The sequence below is a fragment of the Hydractinia symbiolongicarpus genome, chromosome 10 (assembly GCF_029227915.1).
Source record: "Hydractinia symbiolongicarpus strain clone_291-10 chromosome 10, HSymV2.1, whole genome shotgun sequence".
In the NCBI taxonomy this organism is placed as follows: Eukaryota; Metazoa; Cnidaria; class Hydrozoa; order Anthoathecata; family Hydractiniidae; genus Hydractinia; species Hydractinia symbiolongicarpus.
In genome coordinates, this window is record NC_079884.1 from 787,036 (window position 1) to 807,496 (window position 20,461).

At 33.8% G+C, this 20,461-nt stretch overlaps 3 protein-coding genes across 3 annotated transcripts; all 3 read left to right on the forward strand.

Moving 5' to 3' along the window:
• Positions 1-99: 99 nt before the first annotated feature.
• LOC130662759 (ankyrin repeat and EF-hand domain-containing protein 1-like) lies at positions 100-14,328 on the forward strand. The gene is made up of 19 exons (XM_057461684.1): positions 100-258; positions 342-542; positions 642-751; positions 1,100-1,204; positions 1,280-1,404; positions 1,483-1,631; positions 5,183-5,328; positions 5,412-5,541; positions 5,725-5,837; positions 6,063-6,086; positions 6,271-6,312; positions 6,517-6,612; positions 7,019-7,106; positions 7,666-7,840; positions 8,180-8,377; positions 9,210-9,352; positions 9,683-9,771; positions 9,964-10,089; positions 12,194-14,328. Exons 1-19 carry the CDS (start codon positions 129-131, stop codon positions 12,323-12,325), a joined length of 2,322 nt encoding a protein of 773 aa, XP_057317667.1. The 5' UTR covers positions 100-128; the 3' UTR covers positions 12,326-14,328.
• A 699-nt stretch (positions 14,329-15,027) lies between these two features.
• LOC130662761 (uncharacterized) lies at positions 15,028-17,360 on the forward strand. The gene is made up of 3 exons (XM_057461686.1): positions 15,028-15,838; positions 16,732-16,908; positions 16,998-17,360. Exons 1-3 carry the CDS (start codon positions 15,604-15,606, stop codon positions 17,189-17,191), a joined length of 606 nt encoding a protein of 201 aa, XP_057317669.1. The 5' UTR covers positions 15,028-15,603; the 3' UTR covers positions 17,192-17,360.
• Positions 17,361-17,863: 503 nt separating this feature from the next.
• On the forward strand, positions 17,864-20,208 carry LOC130662760 (testis-specific serine/threonine-protein kinase 6-like). The gene is made up of 3 exons (XM_057461685.1): positions 17,864-18,681; positions 19,472-19,667; positions 19,907-20,208. The coding sequence occupies exons 1-3, from the start codon at positions 18,196-18,198 to the stop codon at positions 20,191-20,193; spliced, it is 969 nt and encodes a 322-aa protein (XP_057317668.1). The 5' UTR covers positions 17,864-18,195; the 3' UTR covers positions 20,194-20,208.
• Positions 20,209-20,461: the final 253 nt, after the last annotated feature.

Consider the following 20,461-nt stretch of genomic DNA (forward strand, 5'->3'; position numbering starts at 1 on the left):
TGTTGAAACTTAATTACAAACCTCCTAAATTTTAGTGCACACATTTTCCGCCAATTGACTATAGGAATATCTCACAGTATCTTAAATATTTTAAAAAAATTATCTATTGCTATTAGATTATTATTATCATGCCAGTAGCTGATGATCGTTTATCAAAATTGCAATCTTTAAAGCTCATTCAGGCTGTTAATGAAGGTGATATTGATCAAGTAAAAAAGTTGGTTGAAAATGGAATTCCTAATCTGGTAAATTATGGAGGTAAAGTTTTCTTAATCCTGTCTCAATAACTTGCAGGAAACATTGGCCAGATACAAAGAACTTTTCTTTTCTCATATTTTTAGAGCCTAATGATGGACAATGCGGTCTTCATGTTGCTGCCTCTGCAAATAGTGAAACGATGATTAAGACGTTGGTGGAGCTTGGTGCAGATTGCAATGTAGCTGATAAACACGGAAAAACGCCATTCATAAGAGCAGCTGAATTTGGACATGTTCAAGCTCTTAACTTATTAATTGAATTGTGTGAAAAACCTGATCTATCAGGTTAGTGTAATCTTTGTTTGTCATGGTGTGTTATTTACTTCAAATTCTTTTGTATCAATAATGAATACCTTATTGTAATTGTTATGTTGTTATTCATAGCTAAAGAATCAGAAGGAAGGAACATATTGTATTTTTGTCTTTGTCCAACAAAACGTCATCAAATTTGTTTGGAAACTGCTATCAAATATGGTGCCTACATTCATAATGTGGTAATGATAACAAACAATTGATGTATATATTATCAATATAAAGTTATCTATTTGAAAGTTCATACAAGTGCCCCATTCAGTATTTCATCGATAATAATGCATTTCGTTTCTACAATAGTCGCTTCTCAGTTAAAAAAAAATATTGCCATGCTTCCATTCTTATAGAGTGGTAAAGGAAAGAAACTCAACATTTTTTGTAGAGCATCTGAATATTCAATGCATCCCTTAATTTTGTTTAAAACATATGATAAACAAACTTTAATAGATGCTCTGAGCCAATTGCTTTTAAGAAAATATAAAATACTGCATACATTGCTCCACCCAAGTGAATATGTTTGTGTATCATAGGGTCATGATGGTAAGTCGTTACTGGTAAAAGCTTGTGAAGAAAGATTGGAAAAAGTTTTAAAAACTCTCTTAGAAGCAGGAATTGATGTTAATAAACAGAGTGAGGTACAAGACTGTACTTATTAGTTTTAAAATTGACATCCCAAAGCGTCAGGTGATATATATTTTATTTCTTTATAGTTAACTGGTGAACCTGCTCTACACTACGCTAGTAAAATTGGTTACGAAGAGGGTGTACGTCTGTTGTTGAAGTATGGAGCTAACCCAAACCTTTTGGATGACAATCATATGCATGCAGTGCACAAGTGAGATAAATTGCACCAATCATAAAGTACCCATCTTAAAAATACTGTGTTTTTAAATGATTATAATTTTCCATTTAGAGCCGCTACAAATGGACATCTTGATGTTATAAGAATTTTATCTGCTTATGGTGCAGATGTTGGTACTTTGAATATTGTACTTGACTCTCCGATGCATTGTGCTGCCATGAAAGGCTATGCTGCTATTTGTAAATTTCTCGGTCAGAGAGGTAAATAAATCTTTTGTATGGTATTAAAAATAATCATTGCTTTAAAGTATTTCTTTGTTACATTTTAATTACTTTATTGTTTTGAAATCTCAAAACATTTTGCTGTTTTTAAGATTTCGGATGTATCAGAAATCTTATTTAAATGAGCGGTTGTTTCCTTCTTCTTCTTCTCCTTCTCCTTCATTTTAACCAATTGCCATAACGTCACGACGTTAAAGTCCGGTCTAACCCCGCGACCTAGCAGTGCGCCGGCTGTGTGCATATCTTGATATTCGTGAAATTGGCAAAAAGTAAAGACTGTGTTACGAATTTAATCACAAATATTGTTATAGACTGTTATTTTAATATTATTTGATGAGCTATGCTAGATACTTCTTCAAATTTTCGTTTCCAGTTATGTTTTTAACGAGCTCTAGGGTTAAGGTATGAGTTGTTTCTTTCAAGGGACCGAATTCAAGGACGCTATATTTGTTATACTCGCCTTCTTCACCAAGCTGTGAATCAAAATTTTTTTGAATGAAGAGGAATATTTGGTTCTGTCAGTATAATTTTTTAACTGCCTAAATTTCAGTTCTATTAACGTTTAAGATATTCTCTTCATTGTGTCTATGTTTTCACATATTAAGATGAAAATATAATCACGTTTACTAGCCATGTGTTAATCTGAAACAAAACAATTTCAAGATTTTAGCTGGCTAATCTAGATTTCAAGGCAGCATCCTGCTGAAGCCATATTATTTTTAAGTTTGGTTTATTATTATTTATTTTTATGTTGGGGTTGTGGCTCTCTTCTTGCTAGCTCTAGCTACTTCTGCCTGAAGAGTAAAAGTAGCCAAATGCAGTTTGGCTAGCTACAACAAAATTTTTAATCAATATTTCTTATTCTAAATGCAGTTAGTAGGTTGCGACACCTTTTATCAGTGTCATGAAAACTTACTCCACCAAATAGAATTGCTGATTGATTTTTTTAGCTGGACAGGGTAACGACAGGCTGTTTTACCCTTGTTCTTATTTAAAGTGAAGTTGCAATAAAGTTTATTTGAAAAGGGTATTACGCCTAAACGCATTGATGACACGGTTTACCTGTACTAACCGCTAAGTCCAATGTTAATGATGGCTGCTTCATGAGTTTCTGTTTATCCGAAGTTACGATAAAGTTTTTTTTCAAAAAAAGGGTATTATGCTTGCCTATGGATTGTTTGCCTGTACTAATCCCTCAGCCAAGAGTATGTTTGAACACAGAGTGTGTGGAGACATTCTCTGAAAAATAAAAAAGGTTGGCCAACTGTTTTTGCTATAACAGGGGAGCAATGAGTTGTAAACTGTGTTTTTATTTCAGCTAAAGTTGTGAAAAGTTATTTTTTAAAAAATATATTACACTGGTAGGATCATAATGTTCTGCGCCTATTTTTTCAAAATATATTCCACCGGAAACACCACAATGTTTTGCGCCTCACTCAATTTATGACATACTAAAGCGCTTCACCTAAATGTGTGGCACAGTTTACACTCCTTATTAATCGCTCTTTTAGGTGTTCAACGCCAGGTAACACAGTTAATATTGTGGCTTAACCCGGCGTTTCGACTCCGGGTTCCCTGGATGGTCATCATCATCATCATCATTCTTGGCTTAACGTCCGTTTTCCATGCTAGCATGGGTTGGACGGGGTATATTAATGACCCTCTTCCAATCTGATCTAGACTGTGTTAGATCTAAACTCAACTTCCTCTCTATCAAGTCTGTCCTTATAACCTCCTGCCAAGTCTTTCTCGGTCTGCCTCTGGGCTTTGCCCCAGGAACTATCAAGTCTCTACACTTTCTTACCCAATTATCCTCCTCCATTCTTTCCAAGTGCCCCAGCCAATTCAATCTTCTTATCTGGATAACATTTTTAATTCTACGGAGACTTAGCCTGCTTCTTAGCTCATCTGAACTCTTTCTGTCTCTCAGACTGGCATTAGACATCCACCTAACCATTCTCATATCATTCCTTTCTAAACGGTCAAGATCTTCCTGCTTCACTGCCCATGTCTCACTACCGTACAACATAACACTTCTTACACAGGCCTCATACAACCTACCTTTTACCTGAATTGACAGGACTCTGCTAGTCAATAAAGGAAGTAACTCTCTAAACTTTTTCCAAGCAGAACCTATCCTGCAAGTAACACTTCCTCCAACACCCCCTTCACTGCCCAACATATCACCTAAGTAACAGAAGTTCTTAACTATCTCTAACGAGCCACTGTTGTACATCATTAAAGCTGGAAATACTTCATTCTCTATAATCTCACCTTTGCAACGCTTGCATACAAACTGAATGTCAGCTCTTAACCTTCCACTAATACTACTACACTTCTTATGTACCCAATGCTTACAAGTCTGACAAAAAATTGAGTTACTACCAACCCCTTTCCTGTAAACTCCACAAGGCCACTTTCCAACTACAAGGTCACACTTGGCTGCAATGCTACTAATCATGACTTTAGACTTTGCTGTGTTCACCCTAGTCTAAATATATATATACCACGGAATCGCATTTTGGATTTAGTCTCTATTGTTAATTCTAAACCGATGAACGTAGTCTTAACCTTTTTTATCTTTCGCCTACTTCTATTTCTGTTTTTTGTTTTTAAACTTGTAGGATCCAACTTTATGGTCAAATCTTAGATATCTTAAACTTGATAAAGATTTTAGTCATGTCACAGGTATAATAGAACATTTCCAAAAAATCGCTACACCACAAGCAATGGTATTTAATAAATGGATATGCTAAAACGTCTTCGTTTCTTATAAATGTTAAGTGTAGTGCTGTATTGTTAAAGTATTAATTTTCACAAATCACGTTTGGGACATTTGTACTACATGAAACATTTTGATAATACCACGGGATAATACCTATTTATTTCAAATAACGGAACAACACTGTAGAAGTTCTGTACAAAACAGGCTACTGCCGACCTTAGGTATAGGGAACAAAATTACACACGAACAAGAATCTGAAATCTTTTAGCCTGTAAGGACTTTTCTTTAAAGATTTTAAAATTAACATGGAGGTATCTTATGTAACACTCCTGTGGTTGATTACAAAGTTGAAAGCATTTACTCTAGTTATTGGATTTATCACACCTTTTTGAATAATAAGAATGCTTTTTTTAAAATTCTTTGATCATAAATGCACCATCATGGCCAATTGATCTTATATTTTTAAAATGCATAAAAAGATTTGCTATACAATGCAGTTACTGTCTGTGATTGCGTTGGAAATTGCTACTTACCATAGGTTAAACCTAAGACTGAATAGACTTGACATTTTTATTGCATTGTTTATTTTTTCATATTGCTGTGATGTTTTGTAATGTAATGGATAAATAAATACCCTTCTTCATGATAGTTAATTTTTTCTCTTTGTTTTTAATTTAATACAAAATTTTAACTATCTTTTTTCCTATTTTAGCACTTAAATTTTTTCTCTGTTGTATTTAGTATTTATCTGCATTTACTGATTGTTAAAAATTGTATAAGGGATCGCGTTCTGTATACTTATTAGGTTGTTCTGCCACAACAAAAAATTCAAATGGAATGACTCCACGTGCAATCGCAAAAGAAAAAGAATACAAAAGTGTTCTTAAAGAAATAAAAAAAGCTGAAAAATATGATGGTAAAAAGCCTGGAACCCAACTTCATATTGTGAAGGTCTGCTTTAGTGTTGTATTATCATTAATCAATATATTTGTTCATACCACAGGCTAATTTTGCATGCGTACGCATCTTTTTAGTTTTATGATTGGATAATCGAGCAAAAAAAGGAATTAGAATCTGAAATCTTTGAACATGATGTGGAAGTAAAAGGAAAAAGAACAGGCAAAATTAATATTGAAACTTTTTTGATGATTCTCATTGCTCACAGTAATGTTTATTGTTTTTGTTTGTTTTATTTTAATTGTTTCTGTTGTGTTATTCTTGATTCTTTTCTGTATTTTGACATGACAACAATTGTAACATCTATTGTGAGATAGATACAACAACATCTTAATCGTCTGTATTAATATAAAATGTACAAGACGTACAGTCAAAATGTTTGTTCTTCAGAGTCTCCGCTAACTGAAGATCAAATGAAGCCAATATTAAAGTTACATGATGGGAAAAAAGATGGAAACATTAATTACGAATTATTTTTCATTGGCAAGAAATACGTAAACAAGGTAAATTGTTATCAATAAAAATAAACAATGTTTCTTGTTAATATTTCTAAGGAATATGTTTTTTAATCTGCGGATTGTTACATGTTTTTCTTTCCTGCAAGATTACACCAAAACCCCGGATACCATAAAGGACCAAAGTTCAGTAATTGAATCTCATTTATAGTTGGAACAATGTTTTTTTTTTATTTGTGCAGCTACAAAGTTTTTTTGTTTTTTGTTTTATAGTTTTACCTGGTTGGTGGTGGAAAGGTGTGTGAATTGATGTCATATAATATGCTTGTCACTATCACAACACGTGGAAAATTCCATGACTTTTTGCGTCCAAATAACTCTAAAAAAGCTGCGGGCAACCATTCGTTTTATTCGTTAATTTGTTCTTCCGATTGTTTTCTTGTTTGCTTATTGATGGAGAAATGTATTTTTGTTATTCCAGAAGAAGAAGAAAGAAGGAGGAAAGAAAGGAAGCAAAAAGAAGGTAAGCTTTGTTGTGTGATTGTATATATCATAGGATCTCTTTTTTGATTTTATATTGATCTGAACAAGATCCTAACGTTATAGTAAGCCGAAGGTTATTTTACTTTGAATATTTAGGTTGCCGAGTTCTTATATCGATTGTTCTTATGTAAACAATGTATGTAACTGCCATGAAATTAACTTTACTTTGACAATCTTTCTTTAGGGAAAGACGAAAATAGAAATGCCAATATGTACAAATGCTAACATACCACGTATCAAAGATGGCGGGCCATTTTTAAACTACTTGCAAAAACAAGAGGTACTGTCGAAATTTAACACAAATTAAAATTAAGTATATTCTAACAAATGTTTTGCTTTTTAGCATTTTGTTATTTTTATCGAAAATCGGACTTTTGGAGTTATGAAAAAATCGTGTTGTGTTTATGTTTATAAAATTGGAAGGGAAAGTCAAGGAAACTTTGGTATTGGTCAAGGAGAGTCAGGGAACTTTCTTATTGGTCGACGAAAAGCATAAAATTTCTTATTAGTCAGGAAAATGTAGAGTTAAATGCGTATTTTCGAGACTAGATCAGATTTTAATAAAAGGTGTGAACACGTGATGGTTATTTTTCATGGTAGAGTCATCAACAGCTAAGATGTCCACTCCTACTTTTAAAATGAAAATTCTCAAAAATTTATGGTATGATTCTTTTTTCTGTATTTAGCAAATTACTGATGCAAATCGATTTGATCGTGATCACCAACCAGAACATCCCATACAAGACGATTCAATTTGGTATTGTTACAGACCAGGTAAATGTCAATATAATGAAAGGTTGAAAACTTAAACCTATCCTAAACATTAGAAAGTGAATGAGACCTCAGTTTCCAACAAAAATATACAGTTCCTTAAGTGTGGATAAAACTGTGACAGTATGATGGCCAACAACATCTTGCACAGTTTGTTATATATGTTTTTTTCGAGTGAATAACATGGAAGCGAGTTAACAAATGTGAAAAAATAATCGCAAACATGTTGACCACGTTGAATATTTCTCATGTTTTGATCCACCGTCGTGTTTTGTCAAAAACCCATGTTATCCAACTAAAACAGCTTCACTTATTTCAACTATTGTTATCATTGTGCTCGTGGTTGTCATTGTTTTGGTTTCTTCCACCACTTAACGTACTTGAGGATTTTGCAGATGTTTTAGATACTGCAACAACAATTTTGCTAAACACCAGTAGTTTGTGTAAGTAGTAATAGTCTTAGTAGTTGATAGTTAATGTTTCTCACCAATTCTGTATTTTCATCATGGAAATTGGATGAAAACTCTATACAGATTGTATAGCTTACACGTTATTTTTGTAGAGACCACATTCGTGCATATTAATGAAGTCATCAAATATAATGACAAGAGGTCGCTCAAGATTGCCATTAAAAACGGTTTGGAAGTCAACCAGCATGACAAATATTACAAAACACCATTAATGTTGGCGTGTTTGGAAGGAAACATCGAATTTGTCAAGTATCTTCTACAGCACGGGTAAAATGTGTTGAGTATTATCGCGTATGCCCTTTTCTGATGCATGGGTATTGTAAACTCCTACGTAGAAACTAGTGGCATGCAAAAATGTCGTGTTTTAAGGAGTATTTTGTTGGTATTACATTTCTTGGATTTGAGCAAAATCTGTGCAAGTTAGAACATGCCAAGCATGCTCAGGTTTGCTTTGTCCACGATTTATGTCTCACGTACGATTGTGTCGATAAATTTTGTATCAATGTGCTATCCAATATAACAACTTGTGATGTTAAGGAAATGAAGTATATACGGCGCTACAGAATATAAGTCAAAAAGTATCTAAATGCCCATTATTTTCTTTAGTGCTGATGTAACTGCTCTGGATAATTTTAAGTGGACTCCGCTTCATTTTGCTTGTCATATTGGTCACAAGGATATTGTAGAGTTGCTCCTCAACAACGGTGCAAATATAGATGCGCGTTCATATAACGGAGGCACACCAATGATGAGAGCAATCGAAAGTTCGAAAGCAGATGTTGTTCAACTTTTAATTGAACGAGGGTATGTCTTTTTGTTAATCGAACGGTTGAAAGAGAATATGTCTCTTCTTTGTGTGATTAATATTTGATGCAAGCCTTTACCAGGATATCCATTCATCTCCTTTGCTTTAAAAACATACTATTTCCAAAGAATTAATTCTATGAATCATATAACCCGAATTTCTTTTAAAAAAGCGATATTGCGCAATAAAAATTAAAAGCGATTACATATCTCAAATTCGATGTTTTGGAATACACTTATATATGGTACAATATGAAAAAACTCAGAAAGCTAAAAGTAATTCTCTGTAATTAAATATTTTGTTGCCCAATAATATAAAACAATTTTTGACACCATAATAAATAACTCTTTTCTGTTCAAAAAAAGTGCTGGTTTTTCATTATTTCTTCGCTAACTTTAGTACTATTTCGTGTAAAGCCTTTTTTTTAAAAAAAATGTGTATTCGTGTGTTAATTAACCTCAAACTGAAAAAGAAATATACTCCACTGAATAAATATTTGTTGTAAAACAGTATATCAAAATGCACGAATCAGGAACGATGTTAAACTGCGGTGACATGTCATTTAACGCACAAAGCAACCATAATTTCTTTTCCTCGAAATACCCATTCTTTCTGTCCTCTTCTCTCTTTCCCCTCTCCCCTCCTCCCCCTCTCCCCTCCTCTCCTCCTCTCTCTTCTCCTCCTCCTCTCTCTTCTCCTCCTCTCTCTTCTCCTCCTCCTCTCTCCTCCCCCCCCTTTCCACTGCCTTCCCGATTAGTTAAATTTAATACATCTTCCAACAAACATCTGAACTTTCAACCAATTTGTCTGTACCATCAAATATTATTTTAGTGCGAAGATACAAGTGGAAAACAAGAAGGGTCAGACAGCTCTAGATATAGCGAAAGCGTTTTCCGATCCTCGTATTATAAGCATTGTACAAACAAGATGGGATGAACTCCCTCCACCCGTTGACAAAAGAAAGAAAAAAGGAGGTACTTAACCTAACGGAAAATGTTTCTAATGGAACTTCAGATAAAAAGTGGTGTTATGTTGAAGCGCCTAATTAGTTGTTGAACAATGCTTTTTACGGTTTTTTGATACGCTTTTTACGTTTTTTTGATACGCTTTTTTTCCTTTTTAAGATTCGCATTTACAGAACGTACGATGCATAAATTATGATGTCACGTTTCAATAAAAAAAAATCTTGACATTTTCTGTCATAGGTACTTTTGAAGGGATATGCCTTCTCATTTTATAACTATAATGAAAAATAACCTCTGAATCCGTTTACTGATTTTTAATCTACTCTTTTCGTTGTTTAGGTAATTCGAAGAAAAATACGAAACCAAAATCCAGCAGTACTAACCGTCTTAGCATGCCTAACATCAGAGTCTCTGATCAAAATGACGAGGTTGGTTCGTTTGTTTTTTTACTTGTTTGTTTGGGTTGGTTTGGTTTGGTTAAGTTTCATTTGTTATTTTTGTTGTTTTTTTTTTGTTTATTGTTTGTTTGTTTTTTATTTTAACTGATTATTTTTTACTCATCTGTAATGGACAACATTCTAGGCATTCGGGCATTGTTTTATGGTGTTAAATTTTTGTAGGCTGTGCGATATAAAGAACGCGATAAATCTCTCCTCAGGGCAGCCTCCGCATTGGCTGAAGGACAGCCCTTTGAAAAGTCGATTGTGTATACCCCCAAAAGAGCTTGGATGCCTGAGTCAAATACGGTATGTTTTTTTTGTAACTATTTTGTTTCATCCCAGTGCCACAAACATTAGTGTCCACGCGAGCAATTTTTCGCTAAAAAACTTTACATTTAATCTCTCAGGGCATCTTTTTCAGGATTCTAATTCAGGAGCCTTGGCACACACCTAAATCGTTTCAAGCGTGTGATTAAAACGTCCGCCACATTTTCAGTTTGGTTAGACATGTCCGTAGCTCGTTTCGAACTTTCGTCGGTTAAAACGTCCGATAGATTTCCGTCTTGGTCGGACACTTTTAGATCTCAGAATTATTGAATAGTCCTGGTCCTTTAAATTTACGAACAAGCCTATTTTTAGCCAACCTGACCATCCTAGCTAATTCACCGACTCCTGACTTAGTTAAAAAGTAGTCGTATATCTCTTTTGCCTGGCCCCTTCGTCGTTGGTAACCAGGTCTTACACAAGAAATCCAGCCATGCGATTCTTAACTAATGCGGAGGTGAACGCCGACGGAGCACGGATGATGCAAGTCTGCAAAACTGCACTTACAGGCGGAAAGGCAATTTATCATGGATTTAATTTTAGATAATTTCTTCATTTGACGAAAAATTGGAAACCATAGCAGGTCCGAATTTAATGAATTATTTTCTTTATGCCGCAACTGTTATTCAAACAATTTTAAAAAGAAACCGGTATAATTTTTTTTTCTGTATAAATTTTATGTACCCGACGTGTACCTGAACTTTCCGAATGAATTTTGAAGTTTTATTTAAACCATGCGGATAAAGACTTTTTTAATTTAAAAACGAAGCATATTTTTTCCTATTTGCTGAAAAAAAACAATAAATTTATGAAAACGACAGTATAGTCATGCATACTATTTCGGACATGTAGAAAAGGAAGTTAAGATTGAGAGAGTCGCTCTACCAGTAGACGCTCGATCATCGTGTTTGGGGTTCACGATTTAAAACGTCCCCGTCTTTTCTACTGCAAAATGAATGCGCAACAAAGATTAACCTTAATGCCTGCATCGCTCGCGTTTTATAAAATAGCGAATGAACTGTTGCACGATGGGTGGAAAATAATCACCCCAAATATCTTTTCAGTTTCAGGTTGAGCGTTCGTGCAAGAATGTCACTTAAAAGACCAATCAGTTCTTAAGAAAAACGTTAATACTTATCTCAAAATGTTAATATTTACGCGAGCAATAGAATGCTCGGGTAACAAGCATTTACGCGAGCACTACGCGGGCGCGAGCAATTGCTCGCGACTCATGGCAAGGCCTGATATGTGAATGTAAACAATGGTAAAGGTATAGAAGCTGTTGGAAATAAAATATGAATATTTTTATGGTGATAGAAGTTCCGAATTTTCGAATGTTTTAAAGTTTGAATTTTAAAGAACCTCCCTTCATTGTTTGAAACTACGAAATGTTTTCGCTTTTTTTAAACAAAGATGAAACGAACTGTGACTTCAAAAAAGACTTTTTTATTTATATTTTGTGGCTTTTTTGTGTTTCTCATTATTTATTTATTTTTTGCATTACACGTTTCTACTTGTCGCAGGGTTCTCACGCCTACAAGTTGAAAATTTTTCTCACTTCTTAAAAATCAAAAAGTTAAGATTTCTTTTCAGTCCTCCTCACCAAAGTTTTGTGATTCTTTTTTACGGTGTTCAGCTTTAACTCTCAAAAACTGTTCACTGTTTATTATGTTACACTAGTCGACGTCCCGTAGATAAATTCATGGGTTCGCCCGTTTTTTATTTATCGCATTTCGCGTGTCTTGCTACTGCGGTTTTTGGAATATTTTACGTTATGTGCTGCTTTCTCGTACTCACTTTTTCACTGTCCTTTGGAACAAAATGACTTTTCTTGTGTATGAAAAATACGGATAAAAATGTCCTCGTTTCTCCTTGTTTATGGTATCAATACCTCCCACAAATCTGTAAGAAATTTAGATGTAAGTAAGAGTGGAGAACAGACTTCCTAGCTCAAGCAGATAACTTCATGTTTATTTTGTTTGTTCTACGAAGCCACGGCCTATGTGAATTAACTTTTAATCTTAATTTGTGCGCTGTAATAGAACGCATTCTCTAAATTTAATTTTGTTATGATGCTAACATTTAGAACGAACTGCTTGCGCAGAAAAAGGAAAAACGGGATCAATTCGGATACGAAATTGATTTTTCGGATTATAAACCGCCTTTCCAGAAACATATTGATGATCTTGTGAAGAGCATGGAGAAGTCTGGTGACTAGAGCACCCATGAGAATCAAATGATGAAAGAATTGTTGGTGTTCTTTAGGAAAAAATTACAAAATCTTGCCAAAGGAGATGAACGTGGTAAAGGAGAATGGAAATATCATCCGAAGCATCTTTGCATGCTCCGTGCGCTGGTTTACTAACATTGACAATGTATTTATGTTCGTTGGTAGAGTAAAAATATCACGAGTTTTGTGAGTTGATTGGTAGAGCGAAACCTCTCTTTAAGTTCTGTTTGTTTATGGTAGAGCAAAACCTCTCTTGCAAATTCTGTACGTTGATTGATAGAGCATAGCCTCTCTTGCAAGTTCTGTATGTTGGTTGGTAGAATAGAGCCTCCCTTATATGCCCAGTGTCTTGATTGGTAGAACTTAAAACAGTGCAGAACGATAATGAATTGTTCCAACTATCCTATCTGAATTGTCTTTAATATCCAGACAGAAAAACTATTACGAATCCCTTATCAAAATAAGTTTTGTCTTCAGAAATAAAAGTTTAAGTATCAAGAAGTTATAATTAATAAACCGTTCATTTTTTTGAGCATTTCAAATTTAATTTATTTTTAACTTTTATGTGTATATATAGCTTTAATAAATTTTCGTGTTATTTTTTGAATAATGTAATTTTAAAATATTTATATTTTTAATAGAAGAGGCTATTGTAGTGGCTAAAAGATAGTTCAACAATAAACCGTGTTTTTTGAATTTGTAGTTACTTTAAGAAGAAAAAGCAGCATATGTTTTCCATAAACTAACTACTTTATATAGCTCTTCTAGTAGCTGGCATTGACCACAATTTTGGAAAGTACTAACATCCCGGTTATGTTGGAAAGTGATGTTAGTTTTTTGGAAGTAGAGAAATTGTGCTTACTTAAATCTCAAAGTTGATTCAACGAGATTCAACGAGTTTTTTACGTTCACCGTCTTGTTTGTTTGTTTGTTTACTTATATGCTTCGCGACCATATAGAATTAGTTTAAGATCAAGGTAGGGCGCATTCTCTTCTTGTGGATGTAGATAGCCGAATACTTAGGTATGCACGAAATAAAGATGCCGGGTGTATGTACAATATCCGATTACCTGAGGACCGAAGTTTGTACGACGGTGAACTCGCAATTTTTCCACGGGCTGACGACCAGTAGATATATGAAAGCTACCATTTTAAAAAGTAATGGTGGCAAAAAATGACTGGCCAATGTAAAATATATTAGTTCGAAAAAAACGATACGCAAATGTAGAAGAACATTTTAGGACGAGTTTAGAATATCCTTGAAGACTTACAGAAGGCTGTGCCTGTGAACATTGTTTAAAATGGCGATTAACGGATTCTATCGTCACTTGTTTTACTATATTTTGTAACGCGTTTTACCATTTCTGGAAGGTCCAATATTTTAAGCTTTAAATCGCAAAAAACAGATATAATGAAAGTCTCTTCCTCGAACTTCAATATTGTTATAGAAAAAGGTGTGATTTTAATGAGAACATATTTTCTAGTTTTTTTATTTCAACAGCAGATTTCGTATTAATAGAGAAAATTGTTTAGCTTTTAAGAAACTTCTGTTAAAGTATCCTTTTTTTCAATACACTGGCTGTTAATATTCAGAAGCCATTTAAAAAGAATGAATCAAAATCAAGCTGTTGGAAGAGAATGATTATTTAATGCATATTGAGAACGTTGGTTGAAAAAGTTTAAAAATTTAATGAACTCCTTCAATAGATTCCCGTTCGTCTCTGTTACCGTAACTCTTCTTCTTTTTGTTTGTGTTTTACTTGAACTATCCAAAAATTAACGTCTTGAACATCTGCATAGGAGTGTTCAAACCTATACTGTCGCGAAAGAATTTTTAACCATAGTTGATATTTTCGCATATTAATGTTACTTTTGAGGTTGGATACGCTTGTTTATTTTCTTCAATCAAAAAAAAAAGGAATAGAATTGTTAACTTGTAAAATTTACCGTATTAATAAAATTAGGGAAAAGATCAACTTCCATATGGAAAAGACATACAAAGTTGATTTACCCATGGCTATTATCTGCATATCTTATATATTATATCCAGTTACTGTACTAGAAGACCAAGTAAAGATATGATCAATGAATTGTTGTCGTTGTTGTTATTTTTATTGTTATTGTTTTGTTGTTGTTGTTATTGCTGTTTTTGTTGTTATTATTGTTGTTGTTGTTGTTGTTTTTGCATTCTCATAAGAACATGATTTTGTTCCTCATCATAAACTGAGAACTGAGTTTAAGGTGCAAAACCTATTAAATGTTTTCTGTAAAACTCCCAAAGTTTTGATTTAAGTTTGGACACGAGAATTAATTTATTTTCCTTTTAATGACTAAAATGTTTTTCAAGAACGAACAACTCGTTCTCAGGCCCTATTGAAAACAAAATATATCACCAGTCTTGATCCTAGGATTTCTTACCTTTTTACATCGGAGCAGGAAGGCAAAAAAGGCCTTGGAAACCACCTCAGGTATGATGTACGTTGTTGAGTTGCACCTGGTGGAAAATTTTATTTACTCTGTTATTTTCATAGCCGAAAAGGGGATTAGCTGAATTGCCGCAACCTTGTCACCAGTACTTGTTAGGGTTTTTATTTGGACGATTTGTCCCATTAAGAAAAACATTTCAGGTCTTGATTACGAGGTTAGTATCTTCATTAAAAAGAAATAAGGTCACTGTGATTCCGTTGTCTAGCAATGTAAGGTATTGGCTTTTGTATTATTAAAAGCACAAAAGAGATTGAGTACGAGTTTGCATTGTATTGCTGAAGCACGTAGACATGCTTTAAGAAAGTTTTGATATTAACATGAAGATAGATCGACCATCTGTCTTTACACTTTGTTGTAAAACATTCTTTTGCTTGCATCGCATGTATTCTCAATATCTGCATTAAGTCATTTTCTTCTCTGAATTATTTATCACTAAACACATTGATTTTTTATATTCTCATGTTCTATAACATGTATTTTTAAATAAATATTTCCTATCTGCCATGTTTTGTTTTTTTCATTTTTCACTAAGCAGAGTTATTGAAATTGAAACCTATAAAAGTTATTTCCATTGCGTTTATCGTGGATACACGCTTTCTTAGGTTTCGCGCGGTTGTTTGTGTGGACTTTCTGATGACTAAATAATGTAAAAATGTGTATAAAAAAATATGAGTCATAATCTTTTCGAGTAGTTCTGGCATAATATCCACCTTGTTTTATTTCTATTTTAATTTTGACTAACACCAATCTAGTGAATACTATATTTAAGAACAAAGACAATGTTTTTATGGACTGGTCACTTCGCACAACCTGAAGAACCCAACAATAAGCGACCAGTTATTAATGTTTCCAAACTAACGCCACTGGCCAGTGACAAGTTCAAAGCTGTAAACGCATTGGATCGAGAACTGTCTGATGCGGTTTCCTTTCAATATCCGAAACGGAATGGCTGGTTTTTAACTTGCAAAAATGACACGTGCTTCATAGAACCTAAAAAACGGACAATTAGTTTTGGTAAGTGTAAATAGACAGTAACGAGAATATATTTGAATTATATGGCGTATAAGCATTTCTTGATTACGCCTTGTGCATTTGTAAATTAGTTCCGATAATCTAAAATACCGGTAATCGGTTTTTCTGGAATATTATTTTTAAGGAATTAATTTTCGTGAGTTACGCAAGTTTTGGCAAAGTTCGCAAAAATTAATTCCGCGAAAATAATTGGGATACTCGTTATTTGCAAAATTCGCGAAATTTAATTTTATTTTTTCTGCTGATTTAGCACTTATTATAAATTAGTTTCAACTTTAGCAATCTTTATTTTGTTTTTTCTCCATAAAAAGCTCTAGAAAAAACGAAAAAAAAAAACAATAACTTCTTTTTGCGAAACTTAATTCTCGCAAAATATTCTAACAATTTCGTAAAATTAAATTCTCGTAAGGTAGTTCTGGTTCTATCATAAATTATTTGGAGTTCTAATCTAAAAATGTTTAAAAATGGATGAATGATTATGATGATGAAGTGTCGCAATAGTAACAAATCATATGGAATTATGTTGAAGAAGTAATAATTTGAATCCAATGATCTCAATCTCGTTCCCATTGCAATGATCTATTTTCCTATTTTATTGGATAGAGAATTCAAGTTTTATTTTGGCTAGCTGACATACTAATAATTATGAGGGTAAAACACCGTCTTTAGAAATCTTTCCTTTTTAACATCAAAGAGGGGAAAACCCTGGGAACGAGAGTGCAAATAAATTTCGATTAACCTAATATCATATCTTGGCTTATGTTAAATTCTAAATAAATTTAAGACGATTTGTAGGCAATATAAACCTTTGAACTTTTATCAACTTTTTAATACTACCGTAATATAACTAAAGCGACCCAACTGCGTTGTTTTAGAACGCCAAAGTTCCTTCTTCCCGCTCATCAATTTTTGGTATGAAGGCTACACCGTGTTCGAATCAACTGTGAAAGCTGGATGGTATATACGACGAACACGATCAAACTTAAAACTTGAAAAATATGACGGAACCGAAGACTTTAAAAAGGATGCAAGTTTTAAAGTGAATAAACCAGGTACAATTTTAACCGGTTTTTCTTAAAAACAAATTGCTTTTTTCTTAATTTTCTATGTTGTTTTTATGTTCGTATATCCACCCTTCTAGATAATCAAAGAGAGACAATAAACCGGCCTTCAACCTCGAATTCGTGTAGAACATGTTGTTGTTCAATTTGTGACAGCCAATCAGATTTCTGTTACAGCTGTCAAACTCAATGTTTATGTAAAGAATGCGAAACTTTAGCAAAAATGAGTACTGCTGATAGAAAAGATGAAGAGCAATGTAATAAATCAGAATAAATCCGGATAAATTGGAACCTAATTGGAAGATATAGTGTTAATACCGAGACGCAGCAACAAGGATAATTTGTCAGCCACACACAAGTAGGATAAACTTTACTGAAGATAAGATACGTTTACATGTATGATCTAACGTGACACACATCGCAAAATCTTTGGAGTCTTTAGGGCTTGTTGTAATCAAGTAATAACATACAATTAAAACGTTTAAATAAATGATGATTTTCTAAATAGTTATTTCTTTTTTCAATAGACGATATAGTGAACGCTTTTTACCTTAACGTTTAGCTGACACAAAAGTTTACAATTTCTCACTTTACGATTCTTCCATCCCAAACAATAACTTCACCCAATTAGAAAAATGCATAGAAGTAATTCAACAATACGGAAGCTTCTGATCTGTAGTAGGTAGCAGCGAGAAAATTGTACCTGACAACTATTGCTCCCACCCAAAATATCGAGACATTTAAATTTTGTGATGAAAATGGACAGCTATGTCGATTTAACTATATTTTCTCTTCCTATGCTAAGCTGAATTGACCATGGATTAACTAAGTTTGTGGCTTTTAGACCCATTTCCTATTAAGTTTAAGTGGGAAAACGAAAATCGACTATACTAAGGACAGAGAGCATGCTAAACAGTCTGAAAATTACGTTAACTGCTGTTTGCTTCTCTTTTAAAGCCGACCGTACTGCACTTCAACTGTATATTTTGTGGTGATAAGCAGAAGATTCATTAGAGCGCAGTTTATTTCCTCAGGCGGTTGTTCTACAAAAACATTTTAAGTCTTCGTACTTCTGAAGTTTTCGCGATGTCTTAATTTGTTAAACTCATCTGGAGCGTGACCCTTTAACGACAGATCAAATATCGTTGAAATACAACCTCTGAGTTTTCAAAAACGTCAAATTTTCTGTTGCGTACGCAACTCTCTAAATTGACGTAATATAAACGCACGCGTCATCAAGTTAATTTGACGTCATTGACCTAGACATATACTTCACCTATGAAGCATCAGTTGGATTCAAGATTGATCATGTTTCGATACTCGATGTTCAGAAGTCTTCGTAAATCTTCAAAACAAAAAGAAGAAAAGGAAAGTGAACAAATCATTCAGCAACCAGTTATCGGGTCCATCTCCGATCGTTCGCTTTTATCGCAAAGAGGTTATGTTCTGTCTGATCAAACACTTGGCGAGGGAAGCTACTCGAAGGTTAAACGCGCTTACTCGAAATATCAAAACTGTGATGTTGCTGTTAAAATTATCAATAGACAAATAGCTCCACAGGATTTCCTTGAACGTTTTTTACCTCGAGAGCTTGAAATAATCGGCCATCTAAACCACGAGAACATTTGCAAATTCTTTGAAGTTTGTGACACTGGGCGGCGAGTGTATGTGTTTATGCAATACGCTTGTGAGGGCGATTTATTGGAATATATTCAACGAAATAGTTTTGTTAAAGAAAGTATGGCAAAAGAAATGTTTCGACAGGTATGTTGTCACCGCTGCTTTACATAACTAATGTTTTACTATGTGGAACAGACGGAATACGCTAAGAATAATTTTTAAACTTTTTCCTGTACATTCGTTCAAACTGATCAACTAAAGGCCGTCCTATTTTATAAGCAATGCTAATCGTACATAAGTGAGAAGACGTAGTAAATGCACGACAAAAATGAAAAGAAATTAGAATATAAAGGAAATCCGATTATTTATGTAACATTTCTTTACTTGTGTTCTTTTAGTATATATTACCAAGGTAACTTATTAAGCATATTTTGGTGGGGCTAAAATGTGTTCCCATCCTATTCTTTCCAATTTATTGTTATGAAGTATATTGTCCCAGGTGTTCAAACCATGATGACTTAAATTGTTAAAAAAATGGTTAAAAAAAGAGATTCTATCAAAAACTAAAAACTAAAATACCTTTAACAATTCTAAAGTTGTAATTAATCTTCTTAAAAGTATTTTTCACATCTCAATCGCTCGCACGGCTTTTTTTACTCCAGATCATTTCCCACGATTTTAGCGTTTTTTTCATGTTTTGAAATATATGATGACGTCATCAAAAAATCGATGACGTCATCCACATTTTTAATCTGAATTGTTACATCTCAATGACCTAACAAGCATTTGTAATGTGTTGCGACTACTCTATGACTCCTTTACCACGTTAGTGTGTCACGTTAGTTAGGCTTCCTACTTCATAAATCCAGCGTTTCTTCTTGGAATCTAAGATGATCATAATCTGTATTTTTTTCAACAATGTTTTGTCGTTTAGATTGTAGAAGCATTAGATTACCTGCACGTACATAACATTTTGCATCGAGATTTGAAATGTGAGAATATACTCCTTGAAAAAGGCTTTAAACCTCTGCTTACAGACTTCGGGTTTGCGAAATATACAGCTGATATTACCGACCTAAACAAAACGTACTGTGGTAGTTCTGCATACGCTCCTATTGAAATACTTAAAGGTGAGATCTTCACATAAACAGCAGCTTTTCTTGAATAGAAAGTAAAGCCTTATTTTCACGAGGGAAGAAAAACCCTGTCACAATTTTTTTTCTTTACGCACGAGGAGCATAGAACAATGGCCGTATTTGGTATATTTAGCCTCGCTAATTTCATAGGATATGTGATGTGTTTATAAAAAAAGTTCAAGAGTTTATATAAGTCAAGAACAAATTATTGTTTTGAGTCAATGTTTTTTCAGGTACCCCTTACGATGGACGCAGTGCTGAAGTGTGGAGTCTTGGGTGTATACTCTATACCATGACCACCGGTACCATGCCATTTAATGACAGCAACAAAAGTGAACACATCAGACAAATGAAGAGAGGACCAGTGTTTGGTAGATCACGTCAAAAGATAACAGTCTCTCTTCAAATTTTAATATCAAATGTGCTTCAGTTGAAAGCAACAGCACGACCTACGTTGAAAGAAATACTTCAAAGTGAATGGTGCGCGACAAGCATAGATGACTTTGAAGTTAATTCTTAATGTTTATTTTCCTTAAAAACATTTTTAATAAACTCTAAAAATATGTGTTAATAAATCAATAAAATTTCATATTTTCTTTTTATCGACTTTTTTTGTAAATTAATTACCTTCCTATTGGTTGCGTAGATCAGGTAACAAAAAAACTGTTACACGAAATATGTCAGAAGAAATACAGAGGAAAATCTGAGGACCGGCAAACTCGTCCGTCCCCGGGGGTTGTCAAAAAGAACCCCTGAGGACGAGGTTGTTAAAACCGTGTAACTGTATA